We start from the raw sequence: 19253 nt of genomic DNA on the forward strand, positions 1-19253 counted from the left end.
ACTGGCATGTGTTGGGGTTTGAGAGATTCAAACCAATTAAGAATTTCACAATGGAATTTGAGTAATAATTATTTTTTTATGCTTTCTTTTACAGACACTTTACAAAACTCAGGTTAAGGAACTGAAAGAAGAAATTGATGAAAAGAATAAAGAAACTCAAAGAAAAATGCAGGAATTGCAGAATGAAAAGTATGTCCACTGTGTTTCTCAAATAGATATAAGTTTTTCCATATGGTCTCACTCATTAAGATTTTGAATCAGATTTAAAATGTTTCGTATCTTCAGAAAAAAGACAGGTCTCTCAGTTGTTCCATAACCCCTTATAAGATGGCAAATACATAGGATGTTACCTATGCTGACTGACAAAGCCAAATATGGTTATTTGTATTTGCTTTGGACTCTTATTTGTAATGTCTGGAAGAAGAATGATGGCTTCTGAGAATTTAGGAAGATGCAAAATTTTGAAAAAGCATTCTAATTTGTGGTAATCATCTTGCTTGTGTAACAGCTTTTTTTATTTGACTATATGATCTTGATAATTGCTTGGTATATTTCTATAGCCAATAAAATAGTTTGAGAAAAAGATAAAGTACTTTGAATTATAAGTTTAGTAAGCTTCTGATTACAGCAAAACCAATTAATCCAACAATGGTTAATTGTGATATACTATTTTCTAAGATAGCAAATAGACGTTTAAGCTTATTTTCCCTATTTATTAATTTATTTAATATATATTCTGAAGGAGATTGCAGCCTTATGCATGAAGCAGAGGTTCTCTCTTCTAAAGTCTGGGTCTCTTGGTCTACTTGAGCATCAGCACTGCAAAACAATCTAGAGGGAGAAGGTTGTGTAGTGTTCATGATGCATTTCAGTGAGCTAAGAAAGGGAGAAAGAAAAGACGCTGTCCTAATAAATACACTGTAGGAGGAAAATACCTGTCGATGCAAAGTTGTTCAGGAGTAAGATCCAACCTGAAAAAAGGGGGGGACAAGGTAGGAGAGACTTCCTTTATTCCTCTTCTGTTTTTTTCCTTTTTCTCTTTTCTTCCTTATTTTTATGGATTCATCTTACTGTATTTCCTCACTGCTCTCCACAATCTTTCATGTTCATCATAAACGTTTTCTTCACCTGGATACAACTATAGGAATTGTGACAACTCTTGAGTACACTTCAACAGTTACCTTTTTACAGTAGAGGCCTGTATCCACTACAGGTGTACCAAATCAGTGGACCCCATAGTAATACATATTTCATTGCATAAATATTTTTATTTTGCAGTGCAGGAAGGGCATCTGTCATGAGCCCGTGCTACAGTAATTTATTGCCACTTCTATCTCAGCATGCTGTGGGCTGTGTCACATGTTCCTGGGTACATCTGACTCGTGGGTGCTAGACTGGCCACTGTGCTTTATGTGGGTTTCTTTGCAGGCAAATACATAAGAGCTCTCCCTGTACTCCAAGCAACAGCAAGGAAGTTTGGCTTGTATGCTGAACTGATTAGAACTTGTGTATATATTGAGATATTTGCACCTAAGTTAATGCCCCCTGCCTCTCAAGCTGTAGATAGAATTTGCAAGTCTTTCTGCAAAAGGTTGCGTAGACATAACCACTGTATGTTTTCAGAAACTTTATTGTTCAAACAGTCTTGAACACACATCTTCATGAGCAGTGATCTTGTGTGAAGAGGTAGCTAATACTGATAGGGTTAAGTATCTTTTGATGGACCACACTGTACATACAATTTAATTTTATTTTTTATTCCTCAAAGGCAGGAGGATTTGACACTTGTTTCCTAAGGGTTGGTGTTTCATGGATGATTGATATTTTAATTGAATTGTAGTAAGCTTGCTGCTGTAGCTTGTGTGGTCCATTGAAAGATACGAGTGTACAGAGTGTGGTTTTGTAAATGTTGTTTTTCTTAAACTAAGATAATGACAATTAGCTGAGTGGTATCATTTGGGTTTGTTTTCCTGAAAACTTCAAATGTTTTGCATAGGAGAACAAAATCTTAATGTCCTTTTTACAGAGAAACACTCACTACCCAGTTGGATTTAGCTGAAACCAAGGCTGAGTCAGAACGGTTGGCACGAGCACTCCTTGAAGAACAGTATTTTGAACTAAGTCAGGAAAGCAAAAAAGCAGCATCAAGACACAGGCAAGAAATGACTGATAAGGACAGCATCATAAGAAGGGTAAATTACTCTGCTGTAATTAATACCTATATGTATCTTCCAGCTGGAAACAGAAATGTATGTTTTCATTTTAATTTAGAAAGTCTTTTTGTGATCGTAAGTGATAACTATTTAAGTATCTAAGTTTTGGACTCAGTTGGAACCTTAAATATTTAAATCCCATCATGTGAACTGCCAAAGAAATGCAGACTTGATGAATCTGAGGTGAAGCCATAGCATAGTTATTTTATCATTATTGTTTTCTCCCATTTAGCATCAGCTGTGCAGATATTCTTAAGAATCCTGGGGGTGTAAAACTTCAGTAAAACTCTAGGTGTAACTGAACCTGTATCAGCTGCTCAAAGCTTTCTGTTAGCACTACCGTGGATATTACATCTCTGTGTAAAGATAGTGGAAGTAGTGTTTGTTACACATGTTTTGTTTTATAAGCTTGAAATCTCCAGAATGCCACTGTTCCTTAAGAAGCATTCAGAAGACTGTCTCTCTGTGGCATTGAAGGAATACCTTCTTGCCAATATGTTGTTGGTTTCAAACATTCTGGTAATTTTGTCAGACAGTTCAATACACAACCATTTTTATAGGCTTCAAACAAAACCTTTTTTCAGGAATGCAGTTATGTCTGGTTTTTAATACATATTTGTTAAGTGGTTAGCAAAGTGATCCTGACTGTGGCAGCTAACATATTCAAAGTGTAATGGTTCCCCTTTCCATTTTTTTTTGCGAACCTATGTACATATTTTCCTATGTATGCTTTGACTTAGACCAAATGTAGTTTTAATTTTATGCTTATACCTCTTTTTATGGTATATGACAACTATTTAGCAGCAGATGCCGGGAATCTGCTCTAGCCTTGAATGCTGGAGTTGTCATCTATCAGCTGCTTTTCTGTCTGGATTCAGGGCATCAGGCCTCTAGGTACTACTACTTCCAAAGTACTACAAATTAACTGAAAATTGACACATTTGATAACTGACAATCTAATTTTGCTTAAATTGAGTTTTTAGTTATATACTACAGTGTTGTCAGTTCTGCAAAGATCATTTAAGAAAAAAAAATTCTTTCTGGGACAGGTTTATTTTCAGCCTTCTGGTAAATCAAGACAGCTTAGAAGAAAAGTACCATTTTTTAAAAACTCAGGTTTGAAAAGTAAGCAGATTTTTTTGTATATAATCTGAGGAAGGCATTCCAAGTAAATGGCTGTTATAGATTTAAGGGTATTTAAAATAATAGTATTATAAATATTTTTAGAATTTATGGCAAGTTTTTTATTTTAAAATGTGTTTGTTTTCATTTAGCTGGAAGAAACTAATAACACATTAACCAAAGATGTTGATTTAATAACAAAGGAAAATTCAGAGATCAGTGAAAAAATTAAGAAACAGGAGGAAGGTATGTCATATTTGGAGTTTTAATTCATCTGTTATGAAGCACAATTGACTTTGAAGCATATGTGGCAAAATGGAAAATGAGAGAAGACATTGCTATTTATCTTCCCTATTGTTTTGGGCTTGATGAAAAATAATACAAGTCATTGTTTTAATTTTGAAAATATATCTTTCATGTAAATTGCATCCATTTTTAGAAAGGGTAGAAAGGAGGACCCTCAGAACTACTGACCTGTCAGCCTCACCTCTGTGCCTGGGTAGGTGATGAAACAGATACTCCTAGGAGCTGTGCTAAGGCACATGGAGGACAGGGAGGTGGTTCGAGACAGCCAGCACATCTTCACCAAGGGCAGGTCCTGCCTGACCAACCTAGTGGCCTTCTGTGATGGAGTGACTGCATCAATGGACAAGGGACGAGCTACAGATGTCATCTGTCTGGACTTCTGTAAGGCCTTTGACATTGTCCCCCAGAACATCCTCTGTAAATCAGAGAGAGATGGATTTGATGGATGTTTGGTGGATGTGGAATAGGTTGGATGGTCGCATCCAGAGGGAAGTGGTCAATGGCTTGATGTCCAGATGGGTATCGGTGACAAGTGGTGTCCCTCAGGGGTCCGCATTAGGACCAGCGCTGCTTAATACCTTCATCAGTGACAGAGACAGTGGGATTGAGTGCACCCTCAGCAAGTTTGCAAACAACACCACATAGCTTGGTGTTGTTGCCACTCCTGAGGGATGGTATGGCATCTGGAAGGACCTGGACAAGCTCAAGAAGTGGGCCTGTGTGAACCTCATGAGGCTCAACAAGGCTGAGTGCAAGGTCCTGCACATGGGTCGTGGCAATCCCCAATATCAGTACAGACTGGAAAAGGAACAGATGAAGAGCAGCGCTGCTGAGAAGGACTTGGGGGTGCTGGTGGATGAAAAAGCTGGACATGAGCTGGCAGTGTGTGCTTGCAGCCCAAAAAGCCAACCGTATTCGGGACTGTGTCAAGAGAAGTGTGGCTGGCGTTGAGGGAGGTGATTCTCCCCTTCTACTCCATGCTCATGAAACCCCACCTGGAGTACTGTGTCCAGCTCCAGGGTCCACAGTACAAGAAAGACATGGACCTGTTGGAGTGAGTCCAGAGGAGGCCACAAAGATGATCAGAGGGCTGGAACACCTCCCTTACGAAGACAGGCTGAGAGAGTTGGGGCTGTTCAGCCTAGAGAAGAGAAGGCTCCGGGGAGACCTTATTGCAGCTTTCCAGTACTTAAAGGGGGCCTACAGGAAAGATGGGGAGGAACTCTTTTATCAGGGAGTGTAGTGATAGAACGAGGGGTAATGGTTTTAAATTAAAAGAGGTCAGATTCAGACTAGATGTAAAGAAGAAATTTTTTACAATGAGGGTGGTGAAACACTGGAACAGGTTGCCCAGAGAGGTGGTAGATGCCCCCTCCCTGGCAGTGTTCAAGGCCAGGTTGAATGGGGCTCTGAGCAACCTGATCTAGTTGAAGATGTCCCTCCTTATTGCAGGGGAGTTGGACTTAGATGACCTTTAAAGGTCCCTTTCAACTCAAACTGTTCTATGATTCTAAATTGCCACTCCTTCTACTGTATTGCTTCTATTTCTATGCACTGCCTTTATTGTTGAAAACAATTAAAACCTCAGCTGTAGCAGGTAAGAAAAAGTGAGTTTCTGCTCACACTGCTTCTTCACTTGTTTTAAAACAAGTTAATGCTAAGTTCCTGGAGGCATGGTCAGGAATGCCTGTCCAGTACAGCTCATCCATATATTGTCTGTCTAACCCGCTTCTCCCAGCCATGCCCTTGTGTGTATGGAAGTTAAGGAAAAGTATTTCACTCATTTCTTATTACACACAATGTATTTATTAAAGTTTTTGTTTCTATCTCCAGTATTTACAGTAGATCAGTATCAGTATTTCAATTTCCTTAAGATCTCACTTAGATTCAGGATCTAAGTTGTGATCTCATGCGTATCAGTGGAGTAGCATTCTATTTACGCACATTCTAACTATATGGGATGTTACTTTATTCAGTTTACTCCCATGGTTTTGCATTTGACTAAGCATTATAAAATTGGAATGCGTGCTTTACTATCTGTTGACTATGAGAGTAAAGGCCTTATTGATTGTGTTGCCAGTGTTGTTGCAAACACTGTGTAGGCAGGAAGGCATACTAAAATATTTTCCTTTAGTTCTGCATTTCCATAATAGTCGGGATTGGGTTAGCAAGCAGTTGTCAGTATTTTTTAGTTTATGGAGTTTATTACTTTCAAATACTTGAAAATTGTTCTTTAACTGTTTGTAGTTTTGATGGAGAAATCCTTATCAGTGAAATGTATACTTCCAGAAACTTTGGGAACAAATCAGCAGACTGATAGAAAAGACTGGTAGAATTGAGTAACTGGTGTGTGAGAGAGGAGTGGGGGGGAATGTAACAGTCATTCCTTGTTTAAAGAAACCCTTTTCCCCCATGTTTTCTTTATGCCTGACTTGAGAATCTCTACTGAATGTGAATCCAGTCATAACAGTCTCATTTTCTGTGTGGGGACTGACTTAATTTTTGGTACTGCAGAAATACTTTTGGTAGTGCAAACACAAAGGAAGTGGGGCAACAAACAGTCATCGCCAGGAAACAAAAATACATATGTTGGCTTTAGTATTTCATTTTGGTGCCTTTGTCATATATCCTTCTGGTAACTTTCTGTCATTAAAGAAGCACTAAACTGGTAACCTTTACACTGCAAACTGTATTTTGCACATTAAGTGACATGAGTAAAAAAAAAAAGTTACGCAATTGTAGAGGTGATTAAGCTTAGAAATATTTACCTTGTCCTAAAATCCCTCAAAGCTGAATATTATTTTAACAGAATACAAAACGAAAAAAGAGGAGGAAATCAATAATATTAGAATGCATTATGAGAAGAGTATTAACACTGAAAGAACTCTGAAGACACAGGTATAACTCTTTATGCAATTTAATAACAATAATCACTTTGCATATCAGATATCTCTTCAGTTTGCTTTTTGTGCAACTAACTCTTTAGTTCCTTTGAGATTAACTTATATTAACCATGACATATAACATGCATTGTTGATATTTACAGTTGAAAGAAAAAATTTTGATGCTGTGTACTTTTCAGTATTACTTCTATCGTGCATTAAGGGCCATTTATGCTGATGAAGGTTTTTTTTTATTTAAATCCTGTAATTAGAGGAACTTGGAACGTTTGTATGAAACATGCTTGCGTATATAATTTTTCTTACTGGTTTTCTTTTCTCTTTCACAACAGGCTGTCAACAAACTGGCTGAGATAATGAATCGGAAGGATTTTAAAATAGACAGAAAGAAAGCTAACATGCAAGATTTGAGGAAGAAAGAGAAGGAAAATCGAAAGCTCCAATTAGAGCTTAATCAAGAAAAAGAGAAATTTAATCAGATGGTAGTGAAATACCAAAAGGAGCTCAATGAAATGCAAGCGGTAAAATAATCTTAATTTTTTTTTTTGTCACATTGTGGAATTGTCTCTGCAGGAAAAATGTATAGCTCCTAGTTTACTTGAAAAAACAACAAGTTCTGTTTCAGATGTTCTAGGCTACAGAATTTTAGTGAGGCAGAGAACTTGACAAGTGTGCAGCTGTGCTTGTCATTCATTTCCCCTTTCTAAATTCTTAACTGTGGAAGTTACTGATATATTATGAAGACTAAAAATCTGAATACTGTGTAGCATACTATCTATGCAGTTTATTTCACTGGTAGGTGGTCTCCTTTTCAAAGCAAATGGTAATTTAATGGATTAATCACTGTTTTGTACTTGAATGCATTGCTGGATCTTTGATATTTTTTTCCAAGGCTGAACAAACACTTCTATAATAATTTATGCTAATGCTGTCAAAATTATCTAGAGATATTTAAAAAAATTGTAATGAGTTTTGTTTTTAGAATATTTTGCTGCGATATTCTTGATATCAAAGTAACTATGCACGTGTATATATAAATACAGCAACTGGCAGAAGAATCTACATACAGGAATGAGCTCCAGATGCAGCTGGATAGTAAAGAGAGTGACATAGAACAACTTCGAAGGAAAATTTTGGACCTCCAGCAAGGAATGGATTCTACCAGTGTTGCTAGTCTCCAGCCAGATGAAACAGATGGAAATCTTTCAGGTAAGAGAAAAGCATGTTTGAACCACTTGATTTTGTGTATACATACAGTTTTGGAAGCTATTGTTTCAAACAAGTTACTGCCTTTTAAAGTCTTCTGGCTGTCTCTTTCTATATCACATCTCCACTTCCTTTTTTTTTTTTTTTGCTTTTATTTCATAGTTTATCTGCTTATACTTCTTAATTTCTTCTCATATCACTCCTCCCACTGTATGGCTTGGCATTAGCATCTTTATCCACTTCCGTGGAAAAAATATCCTTACATTTGCTACTGTTCACATATCGTGAATAAAAGTGCAGTGTCCAGTGAACAGAATACAGGGCCAGCACTTCCACAACATCATGATTGTATTTTAGATCTTGAATGCAAAATTGTCTTTACCTTGTTTATTCTTATTCACAGTCATGTAGCACCTTTGTGACAAGGCAATAATTGCCCATGGGAAAAATGACTGTAGGAATTTCCATAATGCATTTATGGTTTTATGGTACTCTGATTTAGCAGATTAAAAGAAGAACAAATAATACAGTGTAGTGTGCTATTTCCATGTAGTGTCAGCTCCAGGCACTGTATTTTGAGACCTACTGTTACACTGGTTAGTGATTTCACCCTCCCCAATGATTGAAAAGTGTAATCAGTACTTTTGTGAGATCCACTCCTGTGTCTCTAGATACAGGAAAAAACATTTAGTGGTAACAAGCTGTGCTTAACAACCTCCATATGATGGAGCTAGGTTTATTTTTTGTATAGTTCAGTAATTTTTATAATTCATCATGAAATTCTTAATAAATGCTTGTCTTACATGCTTGTTTTACAGATTTACAGTCTGATTTTTATTATAGAAAAATACATTCAAACATAAAAAATAGAATTCTGTTTTGGGTATTTTAAGACTTCAGTGGAGGGGTGATCAGGTAAAAGTGAATAGAATCATGTTAGGTGTTTCTTTTCCTGTTAATGCACTTCGTGCTGCTCAGATTGCCCCATTGTAAAGTTTTTCCAGGGGTCTTGAAGTCAATGAAATTTCAGCTAGGTTACAAGACTTAGTATATGTTTTTATTTAGTTAGTACTTTCTGTCTCTGCTTTTGTGTCCTGTCTTCCCCTAATATATTTTTAGATTTTCTTTTTTAGCTAATATTTAAATTAATTCTGTTCTAGAACAGCTTTTCATTCAGATGATAGTCTTTTCTTTCATAACTTCCATTCTGTTCAAGAAGCCTTTTGCCCTCTGAAGTCTGATCTGTAAAACCCTCAGGTAATCGCCATCTTGTAAAATAAATGTCTATTTTACTTCTTTTGAAAACATCTTCTGGGCCAAACTTCCATCAAAACTCAGTATTGGGAATTCTTAATTGCTACTAGATTGGCAAAGGAACTTTTTTTTTCTTAGCTGTCACCTGCTAGGAACTCTGTCTGATATTTCTGAACTGTCAGTATTTCTCAGGATTTTTTCTCTTAGATACTGATTCTCAGTGTATTCCATTTAATTGTGGTAAAAAAGAAATTAGCAGGAGTTTTACTTATTAAAAAAATTCCCCTTCAAATTACTATTTGGAATCAAGCTTTATGTTTGACAGTGTCTCCTAAATGAAGAACACTGTAGTTCATAATTTTTTCACTGAAAATTTCTGAACTTCTGTAAATTGAGAGCTTAATTTTTTTTCTGCAAGAAAGCAACTAGATAAAAGGATAGTTTTGAACTTCCTCACTTTCCTCCTCAGCCATTTTCAGCATAATGACTGTTGTGTATTACACTGAAAACATCCAGTGCCCCCATCTGGGCATAGGCACTTTCCCTGTTTTTTTCTTAAGGGCAATAGTTTGTCAATATGACCCTGTTGTCTCTTACATCTTGGAAAGACTGTAGGAGTAAGCTCTTTCTTTGTCTGCCTCATTAAGGTATGTTATTTTCAGTTTTACTTCTGGAGACGTGTGTAGTCAGGCTTCTGGCTGTATGACCTGCCACTTCAATTTTGGGGCAGAGATTTCGGTATGTCCAAGACCTTTTCAAATCAGCTGTAACTCTTCCATTGTTAATTAGAACATCACAATTACTTGAAGTTTTTGTGGTATTCGTCTTCTATACTCATGACCCCTCTATTTCTTTTTTCCTCGCCTTTCACTTCTCTTCTTTTTTGTGCTTTTCTCTACACGTCTCTGATTTTTTTTTTTTAACTGCAGTTGTGCTGCTGGTGCTCCTGTGTCATACAGGTAGGACCTCTAATACATATTATTAGGACTTCTCTAGATTTAGATCATGTTCCTACATGCTGCTTTTTTTTTTTTTTTTGAGTGAGGCTCTGAGTTGATCAAGATCTGAGTAAGAAGCCATATAGGTAATTAAAAGATTAAGTGACATTGGTGTAGTCAGATTTCACACATTTGTCAAGGAGCCAAGCAGAGGGCAGAAAATGAGTGCACTACCATCATAAGGAGGGGAAAAAAAAGCCTGTCTTCAAAGTAGAAATAACCCGTGCCACAGAAAGAAGAAATTATCCAGCATGTAGTTATTTTTCTGCAAACCAAGTAATTAGTCTTCAAAACAGAAGGTGGCATGCCACAGCAGTTCATTTGCTACAATTCAGTTGTATGAAATTGTTTGTCTTCAACTGTGCTAAGTTCCTATCACTTGTATAGCCCACACACAGACATCAATCAGAGCACCTTGAATAGCATCTTGTCTAAGAGGTGGGTCTGATGAGTAGTCAATAGGATTCTCTAGCTGATGCATCTGTTCTTAAGGCAAAGACATTCCTTAAAAAATATTTAAGGCAAATAAGCGGTAGAATTACTAAATAAGTAATTATAGCATGATTTATTCAGTTTCCTGTCACAGTGAAAACATCACTAGGGAAAAAATGAAAACAAAAAATAATGTAAACATGTATTAAAAGAATGATTCCATGGTCTCAATTCTGGTGATGGGCAGTCTCTGATTTAATTGAGAAAAAACTTGTTATGAAATGCCGTGATAGTAATGTTGACAGAATTCCTGAGACCCCTGTGTCTCGGGCATTTTCCGCTGTCCTCCTGCATGGCAGAGAGGTTCAGGCTATGGGGTAGTGTCTTGTCTGATCAGAGAGCTTAGGTTACCAGCCACCGGAGAGGCTACAAGAGTAGAATTCATAACTTACAGGAAGAGCATCTTGTAAAATTTTGGGGTCAGAAGGCTTTGCAATCTTTAAGTAAACTCAAGGTAATAGTAAAATGAATTCCTAATACTCAGAAATAAGGGAAAATTTTCTGTGTTTGGAGGTAGATACAGAGAAATCCCATGGTAACACACCTTATAGCTGCATCTCACTTGGAGGTGGTTCCTCTCTGTCGTTGAACTAAATACCCCCTCAAGTTCTGGTAGCTCCCAGGGCAATTTACACTCTCCCAAGGTAGGTATTGGCTCGTTTAGACAGTCCAGGCTGTTCTCAGGCTTTTGCTTCACCAGATGGGAAAGATCATGATGTGGAGGAAAGTCTTCCTTGTGTTCAGTTATAGGCATTTTTTGTAAGTCTGACTCCTGATTATTGATTCAGATAGCACCTCATGTCTCAGTTGATGTAGAGTCCTTGCTGAAACAGCTGAAATACTTGCTTTTTAATGATGCGTTTGGAATGCCTCTTCCTCCTGGCTAGACTTAGGAAGTTGTAATACTTATATGATTGTAAACAGAGTTCTTTGTCAAGACAAAACATAATGAGGAACTTAAGGGTTTTTTCCTGTTATAGGGCCCTTAACCTATTGTGAATTAATTCTTTTCATCTGATTGGCAAGATAATTTAAGAATTGAGCTGTCCTACAGGCTTAACTGCAGCACATAGTATTTTACACTGTATGTTATAAATCATCTTTTATACAAAGATAGGATGGAATAGTAAATGTGGACCATTTAAGCCAACTTTTTTTTTGGAATATGGGACACAGATATAGCTTTCTCAAATACCTACAAGTACCCATCACCTGAATAAACCTCAAAGCAAGATCCAGCCAGCAATCCTTGTTGAGGTCCACATGAAATTACAACAAGACAGTCTGAGGAAGGAGAGACTCAAATGGGAAGGACGGACTGGAAAGAATTAGCACAGTGGCATCTTCAGGTTTTTGGTTACTATGGAAGAGTGTGAGGAGTAGGAATTCTTGAACATTGGAAAGAGATGCTTTACTGCTCATGAAGGTGCCTATATTAGCTCTAAAACAACAAAACTGCTTCATGAGTCAGTACAGTCATGGTTGTCTTGTGTGATTTTATTGAAGATTTACTGTTAGAACTCACATTTATCGTACTGGATCATGATGAATCCTGGCAATATGGATACTAACCATGAAGAAGTTTAGAGTGCAAATCCACATTTTAATATATATTCAGAGATAATTGTAAGATCTGTAGCCTTCATGGAATTCTTTCTTCATATTCTGTTTGGGTCCAGCTAGCCATCGGGTATTTTTGAGGCCTATCTTGGATTTTCTGGATTGGAAATGCAAAGTATCTATTCTGGGATTCTTTCCAAAATACAGGCAAGTTGTCAGGCAATAGTTGTGAGCCTGTTTTTAAGACAGGAATGGAAGATTCTTTTTCATAGTCTGGATACCCCATATTTTCTTAATTGCTTAATCGGAACACTCATAAATATTATTCTTTTGGATCAAATATTTGTGAAATCGCCAGATGAGCATTTGCAGTTGTGCTAGCTAACTCTGTCAAGGGAAATTAAAATGCACTATAAATATTACTTGAGACAAACCTTTGTGGCAAGGTTGGAATGAAAGGGCTCATCTACCCTTTCAAGAGTACATTTGGTTCCAGACAAATGTTAGCTTTGTTGAAAAGGAGTACATTCAGAAACTGTTATTTTCAACTGCAAGATGTTATTCACGGCTCAGAAATCATCTCTCATGCAAATAGAATTTGCTCACTAAAATAGATTTATAGTGGACAGAAAAGAATGTCAAACAATTTATTTGTAATAGCTCATCCACTTTTTACTTCCTTTGAAATTTCTTTCAGAACATGCTGTAGTAGAAATGACTTAGAAAAAACTACTCACACTGTCCCTATAAGCAACATAGTACCTGCTGCATCTTTTACAGTTTATCATTATTGGATCTTTCCAGATTTTCATATACCACATTTTCCACAAGTGCATGCTTATTCCTTTTGAATCAGTCACAGAATCACAGAATGGTTTGGGTTGGAAGGGACCTGAAAGATCATCTAGTTCCAACCCCCTGCCATGGGCAGGGACACCTTCCACTAGACCAGGTTGCTCAAAGCCCCGTCCAGCCTGGCCTTGAACACTGCCAGGGAGGGGGCATCCACAGCTTCTCTGGGCAACCTGTTCCAGTGCCTCACCACCCTCATAGGGAAGAATTTCTTCCTTATACCTAATCTAAATCTACCCTCTTTCAGTTTAAAACCATTACCCCTCATCCTATCCCTACACTCTCAGATGAAGAGTCCCTCCCCATCTTTCCTGTAGGCCCCCTTTAAGTACTGGAAGGCCGCTATAAGGTCTCCTTGGAGCTTTCTCTTCTCCAGGCTGAACAACCCCAACTCTCTCAGCCTGTCCTCATAAGGGAGGTGCTCCTGCCCCCTGATGATCTTTGTGGGCCTCCTCTGGACCTACTCAAGCAGGTCCATGTCTTTCCTGTGCTGAGGGCCCCAGAGCTGGCCACAGTACTCCAGATGGGGTTTCATGAGCATGGAGTAGAAGGGGAGAATCACCTCCCTTGACACTTCCTTTGGTGCAGGCCAGGATACGGCTGGCTTTCTGGGCTGCAAAAGCACATTGCTGGGTCATACTGAGTTTCTCATCAACAAACACCCCCAAGTTCTTTTCCACAGGGCTGCTCTCAGTCCACTCATTGCCCAGCCTGTGTCTGTGCTTGGGATTGCCCCACCCCATGTGCAGGACCTTGCATTTGGAGGACCTTGCATATAGTTGTCCTTACTATATTCCTTTTGAATTGCAGTTGTTTGTACTATGTTAATAGCAATTAATCACTTTTTTTGCAATGGAGGACTTGAGTTTTAGGATATTTCTAAAAGCGGAAGAAGATTCTCTTGATGTAAAAACTAAACAAAATATTCAAAACAGGGCAAGCACTATCTGTGATGCCTGTAGACATGAAGGAAATAGAATTCCTTTTTCAAAGCTACTGAATATCAAGAATTGGCCAGGGGTCGGGGGGGGGGGGGGTGGGGGGGAAATCCCACCCCCCACAATTCTTATGCAGATATGAGAGGCAGGGAAATGCCAAGTTCCTTCGTGTTTCCAGGAAGGTTTTTTACTGGAATGAGTTCTGCTAACATTCCTTTCTTCCAATCAGAATTTCAATAGTTCAGTGGTCCCCCAATATTTTGAAGTTTATTCTGTGTGGAGGAATGTTAGGAAATGATTCTATATTTTTTAAGTGTAGTCCACTTCTAAATATTATATGCTGTAAGGCTAGTGTGGGAGAGGGTTTTTTATGCCTAATTTTAATGCCTTGTACAAGGCTAGGCTGTCAGTCTCGCTGTAATTTTATGTAACAAAGTGTATGGACAAGATCTTTTATATGTTTGGATGTATCTTCAGGGCTTGGTGGGATACACCTCACATAGTTATCCCTGAAGGATAAAAGGGACCAGTAGCTCCTTACATAAATATTTGTGAAGAATGTTTCAGCAAATTTTAACTTAAATGTTTTTGAATTTTTCAGTGCTGTTAGTTAAATTTATTGAAATGAATGCATACATTAGCTATTGGCTATATTTCTGTACTCTGACGATTTTTTTTACAAATCACATTTTTTACGGTCATTTAAAAAAATTTACAACATTTTTCTCAATTGTGAAATAAATTCATAGTTATGAAGTGCAATTTTGATTACTTCATTCTCACATACACAAAATTGTGAGACTTTTTACCATGTCATTTCAGATCAGTGGAATCAGGATAGCTTCACACTGCTATTACCTGGCTTCATAGTTTTAAAAATATCTATCAACAGTATCAGTTAGCTGGAGGGCTTTTTTAAAATCTGTGATTCATATTAGGCAGAATGCTAATTTTCTTGTGATGCTTCTTTGTACCATTGTTAAATTATATCAGTAGTTTCATGGTAGGAAAACACATTATTACATTACACTTTGGAAAATTGTCCACTGAAAATTTAATAAAATGCTTGTCTTCTATTCTTTATATCTAGTTGATCCTTCCTGCATTCCTTATTTATTTATCTCCTATGCTTATCTTCTGTGAGTAATGGGACACCCATGTAGCTTTGCTTGCTCTTGCGCGCTCTCCTTTTTTTTGTTTCCCTTGGAAAATATGGATCTGGTTTGTTTTACTTGCTGCATCTCCTGCTGAGTATTTTCATATAGCCCCTCTGAATGTTAAATTATGTTTATATTGAAAATCTCTTAATCATCCTCCATTTAAACTGTAACGCACTTTCAAAGCAAAGTCTGTGCCTGGCTCTTTGCAAACTATTTACAGTGTTAGATGTTGGCCTCAAGGAAAACAGCTTCACTTTATTTTGCAGTAACTGTATAATCAAATATTAGCTTGTGATGAAGCATGAGTAAATGCTTATATCTTCATTGTATTTAGCTGTGCTTTTTATTCTGCTTTGCTGAATAGGTAATTGCCTATTACTGCATGTAGTACATCTTCCTTTCTAGTAATAGTTTGCTTTTGTGCTATTCTGCTTTATTACTGCAAATACATAAAACTATTCAATATGCTTTTTTTAAAAAAAATAACAGAATCAAGACTTGAAGGTTGGCTTTCAATACCAAACAAAGGAAATATAAAGCGGCATGGCTGGAAGAAACAGGTACAAATGGATTTTTTTTTTTTCTTCCTTCTCTCCCTTGGAAAGGTTTTAGGCAGATGGTGAATTGGGTTTAGAGCTTAGTTTTAAGAAAAACAAAATAGAGTAATTTAGTGTCTGTCCGTTACTTTATTGGAAAAAAACCTGAAACAAACCAACAAGAAAATTCAAATTCAGTATGAATTCTGTAGTAAGAACACTGTGCAAATTTATGACAGGTGGGTGAAGAAATGCTTTACAGTGGGCATCTTGGAACCATTAAAAATCCCATTTCTCTTCTGAGTAAGCATCTTTATAATCCTGTTGCTGAAAAATAAGCTCTTTGTGCCCCTTGATGGCAGAGAGTAGGGAATACCACACCTGAATGTTCTGAAGGCCATGGAAGAGTACATCTCACTATAACTTGCCACGCATGATTTCCAAGGATACTTCTGTCTCCCTCACTTCTAAAATGGGCAGTCTGTCTTGAAAAGAACTGGTTTACTCTCGGAAACTGGATCTCTGTGCTGGAATTCCCACTCTAAACAAAGCAGTAGTGTTTGGCCTCTGCAGAGGTTGTGATCTGGTTCTTTGAAACATCAGATGTTCAAATTGAGGTGCCTAGAAGCTTAGAACCACTTTCTGATTATGTTTTCTGGCTTTCCAGTTCCCCTCTTTGAACATCCTTCAGTACAACAAATTGCAAAAGTGAACATGGTCACTAGAATTTTGTAAATTTGCAAGCAAGTTGTATGAAATAGATTATTTGCCTGCATCTTCCTTACTTACAAAGAGCAGTATTGAAAATTATTCAGGTTATTCATGACACTTTAAGCATAACTTTCTGATTTCTGCTGAGAGGTCCTTCTCAGATACTTGTGTATACATTCACATTCTACAAGTGTTAGAAGTGGTTCCTACAAAATTTAAAGGAGGATTTAATTCCTGTCAAAGAAGCACTGAAGTGTTTCTATTGGGCCTTTAGCTGCTGAACTCCTTCTTTGAAGTACACCATTTTTCAGTTGGCTAACATGACCTTCTTTATAGAATTTAAGTGTTTTGAGTTCCTGACCTGCCTATTTTTACCTTAATATCAGACCTTCTCAGTGATGTGTCTGTAAATTAAAACTGCCACCTATTCTAGCTTGCAGAGAGTGAGCATTAAGCTCTGCCTTACTTCAACTAGTGGCTGCTTAGTGTATTCTCCCAGACTCTCCAACGAGGGGCAGTGTGAACAAGTGCCATATTGAAAATGCTTGCTTACTACAGTTTGGAACCTGGGGATTGCTACAGATACCTCAAACCTTTCCAGCTGGTTTCTGGTCTCTTTGCATTTGACTTTGTCTCCCTATTAGCAAACGTGCGGGAAATCTACAGGTAAGGTCAAGAATGTTCTTGGTGCCGTATTTGAGTCAAATGCCAGTAGTGTTTGAAGGGTCTTCGGGTGTCTCACAAAACACATCTATTTGTAAATCTGTTGCACAACTTGTTCTGTTTGATAGCTAAGGCTGCTTGACTCCTGTTGTTCCAGAATTGATTCTCCAGGTTGCTGTCAGACTTCTGACAGTGTCTACAAACAGAAGGATCTGTGCCTAGGCACAGGTCGTGTAGCTTTATTTTGCTCTGGATTATCTAAAATACTGTATCATTTTCCTGTCAGAATACCTCCAGCAGCCTTTTCTGGTTGTCTTCTAGAAATGGAGATTATTCTTGCATCCTCTGATGATAAGATTTTAAACTTCTGATAAATACAGCTTCTCTAGTGAAAGACTGTATCTGAGCTTCTTTAGGCATGCCCAGTATAGGCATATTTAGTTCCCTCAAGATATTTTAGGCAGTTACTTCATTCCTACTTTCCTAGTTTGAATAATAGTTCTTGCACTTAGAAGGAATTTGAGCTACAGATTGATGCCTCTGTCATAAAATGAGGCATGCTGATAAGATTCCTTAAACTAGCTGAGGTTCAAACCAGTGAGACACAGTAGTGAGGGGCCATGTTGACTTACATGTGTGTTCTGCTGGCTGAATTGTACTGCATCTGAAACAAATTGGCTTGCAGTCAGCGTCCTCAGGTACTTCTGTTGCAAATTCTTCTGTGCTTTCAGTTTTGGGGTTGGTGGGAGGTATGCAACATCAAATATAGGCATGCCCAGATTAATTTAAAGGGAAAGCAAAATTGCATTAGCAGTGAAGTTGGATTGATGCCTGAGTTGTTATAACTTGAGCTGCTGCATTTCTGACTCAGATGTCAGTAGCACTGAGGTTTTTGCCCCATGCCCTCAGAATCATTTAGCTTGAGTTAGAAAGGGGTAAGTGTGGAAAGCTCATTTGAGAATAAACATTTGAGTTACACCCCAAGCTAACACTGAAATGTGGGTTAGCCAAGTGGAGATGATAAAATACCCTTCAAAAACCACTGTAGAACAGAACTACTTTCAGATTTTTTTTGTACGTTCACAACAGGATATCGAGGCTGTTGTACGTAACTCTTGTGAGGTTCAATGGTTCTTTCACCAAGAGTTGTATACAGCATGATAACTGAATTCCATTGCAGTCATAATTTGCATTTGTTATAGTAGTCATTTTAAGGCCTTCCTCCTGTCTGTGAAAGGCAGAGGTGCATACTTCAAAGACAAAGAAGGCATTAGCTTTCTGTTGAAATAAATCAAAGCAATTCAAGCAGACTCTTTTTCTTCAGTGGGGAAAATCACAAGAGGCCCACATTACAACTTAGTAGCTATTCAGGTTGATCAGGCTTTCTATTAATGAACCTTGACTGAGGGACTGAAAGCCCTTTTAGTTAGGGGGAAAAACATCCTTTGTGGTTTTTTTAGATGCATCTCAGTAACTGAGATGTACAACTGTAGCACGCAGGTTGTGTAACACATTTTAAAAACACTGTTCTATAAACTTGTTAACATTCATTTTCAGGTTTTGCGGTCAGACTCAGTCCTGTGTAATGAGGAGGTTCAACCTCCTCTTGTGGGAGGAGTAAACACCATTTACTTCCACTGTCAGTACCTGCATTGTGCAGAAACCCATTCAGTTACCTACAAGTAATTGGAATTCAAGATGAACTGTTTGTGTATTCGCTCTTGTTTTCTGTTCTCTCCCCTGCTTCTGGGTTGTATTACACCTAAATCTGGAGCTCAGTATAGACAGAGCAGTCAGTCTACCTCTTTTTAATCCTCTTAGTACCTCATACTTTCTAATATGTTGTTTCTAAAACATTTGAAACTGCAGGGGAGGGAACTGCCACAGCTGTCACTGAGCTTATGCTTACGGGCAGCTTTAGCAAAGACATTGAACTGGCAGCTCCCGGTGAAGAGCAACAGGCAGCGAATTCTAAGCCTTGAACTCACTGGGAAGTGCTTAGGTTAGAGGTGTTTGATCTTAACTGGCCTCTGGGCTACAAAACTTTTCTGAGTAGCTTGCTTTGCTTTTCATGTCATATGAGCACGTTTGTAATTCTTTGTGACAGTGAGCAGCACTGGAACAGTGTCTGTATACTTTAGGCTGAGGACAGCAACATCCTTGGGCTTTTTGGTGCGGGAGGGTGGACACTGCAGGCATACTTAGCATTTGAGAATTCTCTTGGAAATGAGGCCTGCAGTCCACCCCTGCTCTAAAACTCACAGTGCCTTCCCAGTAGCTCTTGTTTATTCCTCAGAATCCCATGCATTCCACTTTTTTCAGTGGTATGGGATAGGTGTAAT

At 38.0% G+C, this 19253-nt stretch overlaps 1 protein-coding gene across 2 annotated transcripts in view; it reads left to right on the plus strand.

Moving 5' to 3' along the window:
• ROCK1 (Rho associated coiled-coil containing protein kinase 1) overlaps nt 1-19253 on the plus strand; it is a 93350-nt gene that overhangs the window by 62978 nt on the left and 11119 nt on the right. The window contains exons 22-29 of one of the 2 annotated variants that reach the window (XR_012622878.1): nt 95-189; nt 2027-2192; nt 3488-3581; nt 6451-6539; nt 6874-7062; nt 7585-7750; nt 14932-14980; nt 15491-15561. Coding sequence is in view for 1 of the 2 variants with exons in the window: in XM_074821089.1 (XP_074677190.1) it covers nt 95-189; nt 2027-2192; nt 3488-3581; nt 6451-6539; nt 6874-7062; nt 7585-7750; nt 15491-15561 (870 nt within the window). In the remaining variant the exon portion in view is untranslated. The remainder of the gene's footprint in view (nt 1-94; nt 190-2026; nt 2193-3487; nt 3582-6450; nt 6540-6873; nt 7063-7584; nt 7751-14931; nt 14981-15490; nt 15562-19253) is intronic. The other variant, XM_074821089.1, reaches the window with a different exon arrangement.

Source organism: Strix aluco, chromosome 1 (assembly GCF_031877795.1).
Source record: "Strix aluco isolate bStrAlu1 chromosome 1, bStrAlu1.hap1, whole genome shotgun sequence".
NCBI classification, from domain to species: Eukaryota; Metazoa; Chordata; class Aves; order Strigiformes; family Strigidae; genus Strix; species Strix aluco.